This window comes from Vanacampus margaritifer, chromosome 1, assembly GCF_051991255.1.
Source record: "Vanacampus margaritifer isolate UIUO_Vmar chromosome 1, RoL_Vmar_1.0, whole genome shotgun sequence".
NCBI lineage: Eukaryota > Metazoa > Chordata > Actinopteri > Syngnathiformes > Syngnathidae > Vanacampus > Vanacampus margaritifer.
This window is the reverse complement of record NC_135432.1, coordinates 55,266,252-55,280,504: the sequence shown is the minus strand read 5'-3', so window position 1 is coordinate 55,280,504 and position 14,253 is coordinate 55,266,252. Positions and strand designations below refer to the sequence as shown.

The following is a 14,253-nucleotide window of genomic DNA, read 5'->3' as shown; positions in this document are numbered from 1 at the left end:
TTACCGGCTGGCTGTTTGTGAATGATCTTGGGAGCACATTGTTGTCTTTATGCTGGAGCTGGCCGGCCAGCACCGCTGTGTCGTCTGTTTGTGCACAAAGTACGTGCAGGGGAGCGGGGGCCAGACAATAGCGTGGCTGAGCGGCTACCCACGCGCACAATAGAGCGGAGGGATGAGGCCGAGGGTCTGGGGCCGCAGTTTTGGGGGCTGTGGAGGTGGGGGGGTTAGTTGGATGCTGCCCTCTTGTCTATATGCGGTTCCCAGAATGGGCACACTGGGACTGCGAGGGGGGAGGGCGGTGGGAATCGGAGGCCATCCCCGCTGGGATCGCACAGCAGAGCAGCTGGATTTCTTTCATGGCGCACCAAAGAAATGATTGAAAAAGTTCTCCGGGTTGGTAGTAAGTTGATTTCCAAACACACAAGTGTCTGCGCGGTTTAATTAATCATTGGATGTGCTTTGCGGAGGCGTGGCGACAATGGGAGCTAGTCTTAATCAGTCGTGTCCTTGAGCTTAGTTTATGGTTATAGACTGGCAGTATTATCACATTCTGTTGTCTCTTTATACAATGGAGAGCAAGTGCACAACACACACACTTTGTGTTGCTGCTGATGTGTGAGGGTTCCGGTCTTGATAGTTAACAAATACCAGCGGTAATGTGATACAGCAGTAGTTTACATTTTGGCACATAATTTACTATACATCACAAAATCATTGGAACTGATGTTCAACAAATAGCATACAAGATGTTAAGCTATTTAATTACGTTTTATTTCAGGAGCAAAAAAAAAAGTGCTGTGAGTGTTTATTCACATGGTCGCCGGTACATGTTGACACATTGGTATCGAAACTCCACCATTAGAAAAATAATACAGTACTATTACAACATTGATTTTATTTTATTTTTTTTACTGTATTTACACTGGGTGTAGTAATTGAAGTGCATATTATTATTCTTATTATTATTATTTTCTAACAGTGACTCTCATGCTAATAAACAGACTTATGATGCACTTTTTTTTGGATTACAAAATAATATTGTCTGGGTTGGTATCAGATTGTGACGGTTTGATCACCTTAAAGGGATACTTGACTCATTTACAGCAGTAAGAAGTCCATTTTGTCTACGATTAATTTGATAACGTCATTATTTTTCATGTCCAATGATCAATACCTTTAAACACACAATTAGCCACTTGCTGTTGACTGAAAATGACATCACCTGTGCTCGGGGCTCAGGTAACGACCGATCATGGCTCAATTTGCAAACGTCACATGACCAAACCCAGAAAACAGGTGAGCCATGATTGGCCATTAGCTGAGCTCTGAGCACCTGTGATGTCATTTTCAGTCGACTGCAAGTGGCAAAAATTTGTTTTTAGGTATTAATTGTACATGAAAAATAATGAAGTTATCAAATTAATTATAGACAGAATATTAACTTTTTGTTGCTAAAAAAGGCTAAATGAGGGAATCACTTTAGGCAAAAATCGTGATATCATGGCATTGCAATTGTAGCTCTGAAATGTATTATTTTTTCAAATTTGGTTAAGTAAATAATATGAATGATATTTTGTACATTAGTAAACGTGTACCATGTTAAGTTAAAATAAATAAAATCTAAATATTTACAGTAGTGTAGCTTACGGTAAGTGAGCACAACAATCAAAATATCAGAATTATTTCTGTAAAAACAAACAAACCTCAAAAATAGAATATATGCAGTCAATATGTATATACAACATTAACAATGACATTTATTTATTTGTTTATTTTTAAAAACACTAAATGTAATAAGGTATATACGTAAATCGAATTTATTATGATTGTAATTATTATTAATTTGGTTTAAACATCAAGTGTTTTTGGAGACAGTGCTACTAATGCCCTTTAAAGAATAAAAATAAAGATGGCCATATAAATGTATTCTAAATCTCTAATCGTTAATGCTGGTGCAAATAAAATGTATTTTGGAAATGTAGTACTGGCTTAAACATAAATGCGCATTGTAAATTATTTTATGTAAAACACCTGCTATTTTTATTAAAAAATGCTAAACTATACATTTCTGTTATTTCTACGTTGACGCATACATTTACACAATCAGTATGATGTTGAAAGTGACACGCATTTGTGCTCATGTAGTTTATTACTCCAATGATATGCGTTGAATTTTACGGCTTTTAAAAAATAATAATAATAAATTTAACACCTGACCCCAAAACAGTGCAAAAACACTGAGATTGAACACAATAAAATCCACACAGGCATAAAGTTGTTCCATTTAATTCTATGCATAGTCTTATAAAGACCTAAAATCCAGATTGTCACATTTCCACAGCACACACACACACACGCACCTCCACAAACACACACAAAAGGCGCAAACAAGTAAAATGCACAGTAAAATGCCTCAGTATCTAATCAAAGATTGTCCTCTAATCTCTACAACACTAACACTGAAGCGCTTACTATAAAATATATCATTCTTATTTAAAAAAACAAACAAACATTATATTAAATTCTAATGGCACTTCTACAGTTTCAATTAAAAAGGTGTCAGTTTGACATTTAGCTGATGTAACCAAATGAAAAGTCAGAGTCTGCAAGAGAAACAAATGCAATAATAATAAATATTTCTTGTCATCTTACACAATTTCACAGTTGGAACCTGCAACAGAGGACGCAAACCAGTGTTGGATAATGGTCATTTCCCCACTTGAAAATCATACAGCGTGAGTTAGGCAAACATAGCCTTTTGTTTCCATGAAAAGACAACAATGAGAATCTCTGCAGTTCACATTCATCAGTGACATGACCCGAGGAACTACTGGAACCCAAAACACACACGCACACACACTCACACAAATGCTTGTCCTCAGTTTGACACCTCCCCAAAAATGTATTCGCACGATGAAATGACATCCCCGGAACCTCACGCAAAGCAGCAAAAAAAAGTCAAATGAATTCTACACAATGTGTTATGAAAGAAATCAGTAGTTGTTTTGTTTCTATAGAGTGCTGTCGTGTGAACACAAGCGAGTGCACAAAGTACAAACGGAGGCTCCTCTAGATGCAACACCTATTTGTGTGTCAACAAGGCACGCTCGGTGAACATCCTGGAGCTTTAAATAACCGCTACAAAAGAAATGCAAATCTTTACATTGTGTTAGTTTTTTTTTTTTCTGACTGTACAAATGTACATTCAAGAGTCAAGAAACATCTGACCAAGCTTGCAGCATTTTCTTGCCTGTATACATACAGTATTAACTACGCCAAAATCATGTACAGTGGAACCTCAAGTTACAAACACCCTTTACGAACAATTCGTGTTTACGGTAAGCCAAAATCTCAGAGAAAATTTGCCTCTATTTTCATACGATTTTCAGTACACAAACGGTCTCGGCATGGATGAGCGGACTGCGTAGCCATCATTGGCAATGTGCAAAACGCTTTACTGTAAACTGAAAACTAGTTGTATCCCTCTGCAACGTTAGGTGGAAGTTCCGCCTTTGCGATCATCCAATCACAAATGCTTGACATGGTAGTTTTTTTTTTTAAGTAAAAGACAAGTTTGTTTGTATCAATTTATCAAAATCAACCAATGAATTACAAAAAAAACATACAGAATAATAATTAACTCATTCACTGCCATTGACAGCTATAGACGTCAAAAATTCATTTAAACTATTACTATTAGTTTAACATTATTTTCCTTTTTCCTTCTTTTGCTAACAAGAGTATGAAAACCTAAAAAAAAAAAAAAACTATTGTAAATTTAGAACAGATATAACATTTTTGATTAATCGTTAGTTAGCTAGTGAAGTCGTGATAATTACAATTAAAAAAAACTAGCGCCTGACGGGCCTAATTTAACAAAAAATATTAAAAATAAGGGGCGTTTAATCGTAATTAATCGCATGATGATTTTATATCTGTTATTAACTCTAGATTTTCATGAAAAATTAAATTAAATGAAAAACATGTTAAACTAATAGAAATAGTTCACATGAATTTTTGACGTCTAGTCGTCAATGGCAGTGAATGAGTTAAAAATATACATTTGAATCAAAATGTCCCTATGTTATTATGAGGGAAGACTAAACCTTTTGTCCATCAGAGTTAATGAGCAATTCATGTTTTTTGATTTGTTTTTTTATTTCTTTATAAGAGTGTATTTCTACTTCTGTATTGCATTTTTTTTTTTTTTTTACCACACACTGGTTAAAAAAAGGTAAGTACATATAACTTAGTTTTGTGGCAGGAATAGATGAATTGCAAAACCTCCATTTACGAACGTTCCGAGTTACAAACGGGGTCACGCAACCAATTAAGTTTGTAACTCGAGGTTCCACTGTACATAGGAGTGCTCGCTAAAGTGGTTTAACTGAGGGAGTGTACAATAGGTTGTTTGATGCTTGAGCAGAATTATGCTGCCAAACAATCTCAAGTCCTGAAAGAAGGTGAGTAAAAAGTGTTAATGATTACTTTCAGGTTCAATACATCTTTGTAAGAATGATCAATAACACTCAACTGGTGGATCAGGACCCAAAATTGGGAAACTTGTGAAGAGCATTTAAAAAAAGTATATTTAAAAATGTAATGTACATCCGCGGCTTTAGATATTTTGACAGGCGCCAAAATGAGTGAAATATCAAATTTGGAGGTCTTATTATTATTTCATATTTAATGTTAGAAAAGGCGACATACGAGGGTCCCAAACCTGCGTTCTCCATGTTTATTGGGAACATGGGATGCAATGATAACTCCGATAATCTCTTTATAGGTATGCAATCAAATCACAACGGTCTCTCCTCTCAAACAATGAGGCCTTTATCTAACTGCATGCTGCGTGGTGGGAGGGTTGACGTTGTGTGTGTGTGTGTGTGTGTGTGTGTGTGTGGGGGGGGGGGGGGCAGGACTTTGATGCCTCCAAACAATACACCTGTTTACAGTCTCCTTGGTTTCCCTTCGCCTAAATACATTTCTCACATTCCAATGCCTCCATTCAATACAGCAAAGCGCCAAGAGAAACGTGCACTTGCCTTTCCTGACCCCCCCGCAGCTCGAAGGGAGATACACAACAGATCCCTTGAGAACTACCTGGGACTTGTATGTAGGGGTGGGGGGGAGTGTGTGTGTGTGTGTGGGGGGGGGGACAATGCTCATATTGTCCCATTTCTATAGGTAGCCAGTGCCAACTCACTATGGCGGTGCTTGTAGAAAAACTATTTCCTGTGGCAGAACAGCAGAAGCTGAATGAAAATCCTGATTCTGATTTGCAGTCGGCTTTAACTCTCAAAGCTCCCCACCCCCTCCCCTAGGAAGACGCTGCATCCTTAATAAGACACCTGGCTCCCTCCACCCCCGTGGGTGCCGTAAAAACACACATAAATAGAATATATATTTACATTTAATATACAAATTGTGATAGCAGCCTAGGAAATAGTGTTGAAACTACTGTATGTGCATGCTAAAAACAAGTGCTTCTCTAAGTTCCATGTGACTGATTTTTCTCTATAAAAGCACATTTACAGTAACTTGATTTGCACAAAGAGAGAAAAAAAAAGAAGAGCCCCAATACCAGTTGATAGTACCAACGTCCGAGCTAATCGAAATACACCTACAGTAAACCCTGAACCAAACTAATAAATAAATTCAGATCAAGTCTTCTCAGGACAGATTAGACAAAAAAGAAACTATTTAGCAACGAGTGGAACTCCTTCCTGCCCACAAACTGTTTTTTTTGTTTTGTTTTTGTTTTAAATCGCTGAAGGCATCAACATCAGTAGTAACACACGGTAAGAAACGATGGTGAGCATGTGAATGTTCATTTAAAAAGAAAGTCGGTAGCTTCAAACGGCCTCCCTCGTCCCGAACAGTGACTAAGTACTGGCTTGTTTATACTGCTGCCATACCAGGAAATAACACACTCGTCTACTGTTTGTCTTCCTCTACAATCAATAACTTCATAAGAGCTTCATTTATATAGTTGGGTCACGCACTTAAAAGGGCACTCGCGGATCAATTAGCATTCCGGCGCTGCCTATTACCTTTGTTAACCTCTGGTATGTGTGAGTGGATTTGACAAAAGGCGAGATCACTCTTGAAGAATTACACTAAAGTCAAGTGTAAAAGAGGCACAAGTGTTATAGGCGTGAGCTTTGTGTCCCTCAAAGTAGCAATTAGGCCATTTCTTCACTTAATTGACATTCATAATGAAAATAAGGACAGGTGACTCTAAGGCAAAATACAATAATGTACACGATCATGTGGTTTTGTCAGATCTCCTTTAAAGTTGACCTTGAAACAAAAACAAAAACAATTCCAGTAGTCTAACTTCATTAGTTCTGCTGCCTCGAAATATTTAATGTGTTACAAATACCCAAATAAATAATATTGATAATAATATTAAAATAGGAAAACGGACGGTTCTGATCTCCCATGTGCACAAATAAAGTCGATTGTATAAACAAATGTTAGCGTCCCGCATTCTGCCCCAGGATGCCTTTCAGCTCCTCAAATAAAGTCAACACGCGGAGACAAACGAGACAAACAAACAAGTGCATCATCTCCTTTGTTCAACCTCCGCACTGATGCCGTTCGCCAAGCTTGGCCAGTTTTTTTCTTAAAAGTTGCTACATCAAGAGAAATGCCACATGGGGTAGAATCCAAACTGCCAGTGTGTGAATACTAAATATGTGAAAAGACACGGGGCTCACGTTGGCACAGGTAGAGCGCTTTATCCAATGGCGAGCGTTTTAACAAGGCCACAGTGAAACTTCCTGATGTGGCGATACAGGTCCCCGGATTGGGTGAAGCGGCGCTCGCACCATTTGCACGCGTGCGGCTTCTCCCGCGTGTGCACCACGGCGTGGCGACTCAAGTTGTGCGAGTACTGGAAGCTCTTGCCGCACTGGCCGCAGGTGTACGGCTTCTCGCCCGAGTGCGTGCGCTCGTGCCGCTTGAGGGTGTACATGCAGGAGAAGGTCTTGTTGCACTGCATGCAGGTCGGCACCGAGCCGTCGGGGGACAGCTTGGAGCGGGCGCCGTCCTTCTCGCGGAAGTGCGAGCTGAGGTGCAGCTGGAGGACGTGCGGGCTGGGGAAGATTTTGCTGCAGAGCGGGCACACGCAGGCCTGTTGGCCCGCGGGCAGGAGCACCCCGCTGGAGGTGGAGATGTCCGAAGACGCCAGGTCGTCTTCCTCCTCCTCCTCGCTGTCCCCCAGCAGCCGGGCCCTCCTCCGCTCCTCCCTGCCGGGGGCGCCCTCCCTCCCCCCGCAGGCCTCCCCCTCCTCGTCCATCAGGTCTTCCTCCTGGGAGAGGAGGGCGGCGGTGGAGCCGTTGTTGCCTGGGAAGAGGGCAGCGAACCCTGTCACCACTGAGCTCCTGGCGCTATTCCCAAAGCGCTGGCTCTCAGGGCTCATGGGCTCACTGTCCTCCTGCTCTGACAGCAAGTCGTGTTCATCTTTAACAAGTGGCTCAGTGCCCTGCTGCTGGCTGTCGAGGGCCAGCTGTCCCGAGATGTAGGAGGCCTGTAAGGGATCTCTGCTCGACAGAGGCTTGAAAGACAAATCCAGAGCGCAGTCCATGTCATCCGAAGCCCGGGACCTCTGGGACAGTGATACGGTGGAACTACTGACATCAGCTTTTGTTTTTCCAGCTGTTTGGACGCAAGGCTCGGCCTCCGCTGACACATAATTGACACCTACAAGGTCCGGGGACCTGCCGGAGTGACCGTTTGCCTTCTGCCTGTTCCGCGCAGACCTTTCACAATCGCTGACAGCGAGCCCCGCGTCGCTGTTGTCCGTGTCAAACTGTTCCGTCGGGGAGGGGGCCCCCGGGAGCCCCCGACACCGTCGCCTGCCGAGCTGCTTGTCACCGTCCGAGGAATTGTCCCGCTCCAGACAGCTGAGGCCGAAAGCCTCGCCCACCTTCTCGTCGAGCGAGGAGAGTTCCTTATCTTTCAGCTTGCCTTTACACACTTTGACGATGTCATACATGTGGAGGTAGCTGGCCGCCGCCAGCACGTCCTCCACTGGAAGAGTGCTGAATTCCAACTTGCCCTCATACATAAATTCAAGCAGCAGACTGAAGGCCGGCGCTGTCACAATGTCACTGTTGAGATGCACAACGTCCCTTTTGTCTAGCTGGTCCCTGTAGAAGAGATGGAAGTACATGCTGCAGGAAGCCAGCACGGCTCTGTGCGCCTTGAAGCGAGCCTCCCCGACCAGAACGGTGCAGTCGCACAGGAAACCTTGGTGACGCTGCTGACTCAAACACTGCAGCAACTGGCGGCTATGGTCTGGGAACTCCATTCTTCCCTCATAACCTGATGGGAAACAGGAAAAACAGGATGGTGGGCAAACGAATTGGGGCTACTAAGAAGATAGAGCAAAGGATCGAAAAACTTGAGTGCCGAAGGCTTCCATGTAGCTGCTTGTGTTAATAGACACAGACGTGGCATGACGTTACAGGTGCCCCATGTGTCAATTATGCGCCAGCAAAATAGTGACGTTTTCATAAGCCTTCATAAGGAATAGCCTGAATAATAAAAAAAAAAATTGTTCAAGTCTGTACCAAAACTTTAGTCATAAAACAAGACGATATATATTACATAAAGACAAAAATGTGGAATATGTTAAAGTATTTGTGTCCACAACCTTACTATCAAGGCAACACTTTGCCACATCCCTCACTTTAATCACTATGAAATTTGATGCATACACCTGTGAAAATGTGAATTTGGGAAAAACGAACTTTTAAACAACTAAAGACTAAACAAACTACATTGAATCAAAGTAAAATGGCTTAAGTTTAGGAATAAATTCCCACTTCAGTTTTGTTGAATATCCATTTGAAATCCCCAAACTAAAGAAAGTCAAAGCACAAGTTAAAGGAAAAGGTCTCCCTAAATTCAATTTGCATTTCTTCTAAAGAAATTGATGTACATACAACACATTCACATAAATCTTACAACTTATGAACCTTTTTTTCCCCCAGTGTTATAAACGTCATTAAAGTGGGCTCACCCATTCTCCTAAATGGTCCAGCGTATTCCTGTTTCAATTCCCCCTCCTTGAACTTCCACAACGATTTCACGTTTCCAAAGACGCACACAAACGCAGCGTCGTGTTTACAGAACAAGCAAGCGGGACTGGTAACGATAGCAGTCGTCCACCGGGCAAGGAGTGTAAAAAGGAGGAGGGAAAAAAAAGGAGTGAGTAAACTGCTGCTCTGTTTGCTAATTACACTGCAAGCTGTGGAGTCAGCTGCTCTGACATCACCGCAATGGAAACGCTACCTCCAGCTGTGCTCCCCTTATGCCATATGTTACCTCTGTGCTGTCCGAAAGCACAACACTTATACCATTTTTATCACGAAAACACCCCCGAAAGAGTGACGAGATTGCCCCGCCGCTGCCGCTCACTAACCGCCGAAAAAACAAACAAATAAGCTGCGGTGTAAGGATGAGAATACAACTACGTGTTAGTATTTATCTTGAGCACAAGAAGTTTACGTTCTACTTAATTCATGGATTATTAAAAGTTTGACGCGTGCGATGTGTACTTGGACGCAATACGTTTCAAAGGTATATCAGAGTGTAGTCCAAAAGTGATCTAGGACACTGACCAGAGCTTAAAAAAAAAAACTCCTCTAAAATGAACCGAGCCAAGCAGTGACTGGACTCTTTAACTTTCGCTTCCTCGCTGCGCTCAAACACACACAAAACGGCTGACTTACATTTATTTCCGCCTACTCCGTAGTGCGAGTGTGTTCCTTTCCCCCCGCTTAGACACCTTGACGTTCTATAATCATGATGTGCGGCCAGATGTTGGATTCCCTCTCGTCGGTTCTTCGAGCTTTCAGTCTAATGCCCGGCGAGGCAGGCTGCGCTCGCTCGTCTCGCTCGGCTGCTGGCTGGCTGGCTGCTGTTGGTGTGTGTGTCATCGAGCAGGTTGATCGTGTGGCCGCCAAATCTCGCGACAGCGGCCGACGCACCGCCACAAACTTGTGTACTACTGCGAGAACTCACACAGCGGCAGCAAGTAGCAGAGGACGCCGGCAACATCCTTGCTGCTGGAAACACCTGTCTGTTCTGTGCAGTGTGCACCCTCCCTCCACACCCGGAAGTGCTGGCAAGGAGCTCAACGGTGGCACAGACAAGGAAATAGTATTAACCAGTGGTTCGCCATATTTTTACACAAAGTATCACCTCAAGAAATAGTTGGCTGTCAGAGTAGCACCACCAAAACAACAAAACAATTTTAAGCATAGTAGCATAGTGGGTCCCAATGTTCATCACAAAAATGCCAGATATTTTTCCGATCAAAATGTATTACGCATACAATTTTGATCAAACTTATGCATATATTTTTTTAACAAGCAGTTCTAAAAGATGAAATGCTATCTTAAACTTAAATACACTTGAACTTTACTTATTAAAGCAACACTAAGGAACTTTCAGTTTATGTTGATTATGGCACTGCCATATGGACAAAGTCGGTAACGTTATGCTTGAAGGAAGACCACGTTTCTCATGAGGACAAGCGTGATTGCGTCATTTTTTAGCACACGACATTCAAATTGACTTCCGTCTTTGTAGCAAATGGGTAAAGTGACGTATGCTATAAAGCAGTCAGCACATTTGTAGTTTTTTTGTGTGGCAGTGTTCCTACCATCCGCCTCAAAGTTGTTTAGTGCCAGAAAAAATGATCCAGACCCCCTCAGGCCATGGCAAAGGTACCATTCAGCTAGTTTTAAGTCGATGTTTCATCAGAAGAGTTATGGAAATATTTTATTAAGGTTGAAAAGTTCCTTAGTGCTTCTTTAAAGGACAATGTGTAGAATTTAGTACCATCTAGTGGTGAACTAATAGAATGCAACGACATAGAGCGGGGCCTGCATACCACACTTTGACAATCATTGTTACAGACTTTTCCACCATGACGTCACACGAACTTTGGGGTGGAAAAACTAAAAGCCTAACTGACCTACCACTTTCGTTTGAACGAAGCAATGTGATTGCAAAAATGTCATAAGATGACTTGAGATGCTAACAAGTTCCAAGGATGTTTCCTGTGTACGTCAGCTGGTCATAACATTTGGTACACCTGCGGCATCTACCAGCACAGTGGACTAATGTAGTTTCCCAACCATTATTAAGATACTAGGTATCTTATTTCAATATATCGAGTACTCATGAAGGATACCGATCCCGACCACCGATACTTATGGCTCCCTCTTTTGGCCCTTCTACGATCAAGAAGTAAATGACATACACGGATGACAGACTTTTTCTTTATGCATCGTTGCATCGTCTCTAGCTAAAGATGCCATTTCTACAACTGTAAATGTGTTTATAAAGTTTATATCAATGCTTAGAGTTCATTATCAACGTGTTGCTACTAAAATGTATACATTTATTTGCTAACTCAATTTGGGTGGTATGATGACTAAGCAAAATAGAATGTTGTTATTTAGCACAATTAATAAGGTCTAGTTTTCCTTTTGAGTGTAGACAGGCAACAAAGCCCCTTAACAGTAAACCGTTGTACCTGTATTTGTTCAATTTATTTTGAACAAATACTAAAACTCAGGGAGTTGTCAATTTTATTTTACATTTTAAATAAAAAAAAGTTATTACATATCAATCGTAAACTGGAGAGTGAGTTGTATGTGTTCTATTTTCATTGAGCATGGAAATTGGATGGACCATCATAACATGCTTTTATATCTCAGTTTGCTTTTGTTTTATTTGAATGTATAAAGAATTTATTTGAGCACCTTATTTGTTTTGAATTTTCAAAGTTATTAGTTTTTTTTTAACAGAACAACTAACATTCTGTTTTCATTAGCGTGAAAACGGTCCCTATTTCCTCGTTGAGTTTCATGCAAATCTTAAATTTCCATTAAATTGTTAAATTAGCCAACCCCCTGTTATAAAGATTTGCTTGTGGTTTTGAGATCATTGGTGGATGAAAGACAAACTTTATGGTCACAAAGAATTTGTTACTTGAAAAGAATGATAAATCATGCATTGTAATTTGGACTGTCAGTGCTTTTGGGAACTTTAAAGGGCCGTTCTCTCTAATCCTGCTTCCAGTTGAGGAATTCCCTGGCACCGAACCACCCACTGGCTTTGTTTTTCCTGGCTGTGATAGCCCAAACAGTCTTAAGACACAAGTGATGATTTATGTGGAGGGAGAAAAGTCTCAAATCTGCTGAACCTCTTGAGTAATTAAAATATTTTCCAGAGTCTGTCGGGTGATGGTAAAAGCAAAAAGATGGCAGCACAGAGGAGAAACAGTTGAGGTTGCAGCTGCTCATCTCGTGCGCCCCCCTTTCTTCTCCTCCTCCTCGTGCCCCTCTCTGAGCTCTCCCAACTGCCTCTGTCACCTTTGCCCTGTGTTCCAGCTGTCGCGTGTTTTGAAAGGACCATTTGCAGCTCCTCCTAGTGTTCTGACACATGGGGGAATGAGCAATGTGACGGGACGCGACAGCCAATGGTCGTAAGGGGCCACCGGCTAGATTCTTGCCAACTTACTTTATTCCATTTTTAGTCTGGCTGTGACTGGTCAAAACAGAGAGCATCACTTGTGTCCGCATGAAAAGGAACCCAGCTCTGAGGCATTGGTGCTTTAGACAAATGATGTAGAATTTAATGTACGCCATCAATGCAGAAGCAGCGATGCCGATAAGAATAGGAGCAGTCGCCATGTGTTTTCATGGCCCTGGCAAACTTGGGTGCACAGTAAAGGAGGGGTGTGTGTTCACAGGGGCAAGACAAAGCAGTGGTTGTGCCCCGGGACTGTGGCCTCAGCACGGCGAAAGGTTCTCACACACAGTGAAAGATAGGGAAGGATGGAAAGAGAATGAGAGTGGGGGAGTAAGCAGAGAGAGAAAACACTTCCTGGAGGTTCATTCTTCCTCTCTGCAACCATCAATGGCATTCTCCCCCTGACCCACTCCTCTCGCAGACAAACAAAAGAGCCCACATTCCACTGGTGCCTGACCGGCCAAGCAACCAGCAGCCATCCAGCCACAGTGGAAGCACATCACTGACCTCACCAGTTCACAGTCTCCTCATATAAGGGCGGGCTTGAGCAGCACTGTGGGGTTGAGGGGGCTTGTAATGCATCCTAATTTTAAAATCCCCTGGGATAATTTGGATAGAATTGAAGTATATGTGCTGTGTAAGGTGGAAAATATCAGACAATCCCGATCACACAATATAGGGATGCAAATAAAATGGTTGATGTCGCTATAGTCATCTGGCAACAATCAAATTCAGAGGTTCTCAATTCTTGATTCTCACCAATAAAGATACACAACATTTCTATGAAACCATCCATCCATATTCTCCCACTTATGGGTCGTGTCACAGGGGCAGCAGCTTTAGTGAGGAAGTCCAGACTTCTCTCTCCCGAACCACTTCGTCGAGCTCTTCCAGGAGAATTTCAATCGTTCCCAGGCCAGCCGTAGCTATCCAGCATGTCCTAGGTTGTCCCCAGGGCCTCCTCCCCATGGGGGGATCGTAATCAGATGCTTGAGCCACTTCATCAGGCTCTTCTTGATATGGCTGTACTCTGAGCCCCTACCGAGCTTCCAACCCTATATCTAAGGGAGAGACAGGACACCCTGTGCAGGTAACTCATTTCGGCTGCTTGTATCCTGGATCTTGTTCTTTTGGTCATGACCCACAGCTCGTGACCATAGATGAGGGTAGGACCGTAGATCAACTTTTCGGCTCAGCTCCTTCTTTGGTCCCCTACAGAATCAATGCAAACGCTGCACTGATCCGCCAGTCAATCTCCTGCTCCATCCTACCCTGACTCGTGAACAATACCTCAAAAAACTTGAACTCTTCCACTTGGGACAGGATCTCATTCCTGACCTGGAGAGCACACTCCACCCTTTTCCCACTGAGGACCATGGTCTCAGATTTGGAGGTGTTGATTTCCACCCCAACGGCTCAACACTTGGCTCCAGTGAGAGTTGGAGATTGCGGCTTGATAAAACCAACAGTACCACATCATTTGCCAAAAGCAGAGATGTGATACTGACGCCACCAAACCGGACCCTCTCAACACCTTGACTGTGCCTAGAAATTGTCCCTAAAGGCAGACTTGGAGGAGTCCATCCCTCACTGGAAACAAATCTGACTTACTGCTGGAAATGCAGATCAAAACATACAGGTACAGAACTGCCCCTATCAGCGGGTCCGGTACTCCTATTTTCTAAGCACCCAACC

At 42.5% G+C, this 14,253-nt stretch overlaps 1 protein-coding gene across 2 annotated transcripts; it reads right to left on the bottom strand.

The window, feature by feature from the left end:
- Nucleotides 1–2,270: 2,270 nt before the first annotated feature.
- zbtb42 (zinc finger and BTB domain containing 42) lies at nucleotides 2,271–10,088 on the bottom strand. 2 transcript variants are annotated; one of them, XM_077555364.1, is made up of 2 exons: nucleotides 9,744–10,088; nucleotides 2,271–8,331 (listed from the first exon to the last, which is right to left on the bottom strand). In XM_077555364.1, exon 2 carries the CDS (start codon nucleotides 8,315–8,317, stop codon nucleotides 6,743–6,745), a length of 1,575 nt encoding a protein of 524 aa, XP_077411490.1. In that variant the 5' UTR covers nucleotides 8,318–8,331; nucleotides 9,744–10,088; the 3' UTR covers nucleotides 2,271–6,742. The 2 variants fall into 2 exon arrangements, with proteins under 2 accessions (XP_077411490.1, XP_077411489.1); XM_077555363.1 differs by lacking the exon at nucleotides 9,744–10,088 and adding an exon at nucleotides 9,032–9,326.
- Nucleotides 10,089–14,253: the final 4,165 nt, after the last annotated feature.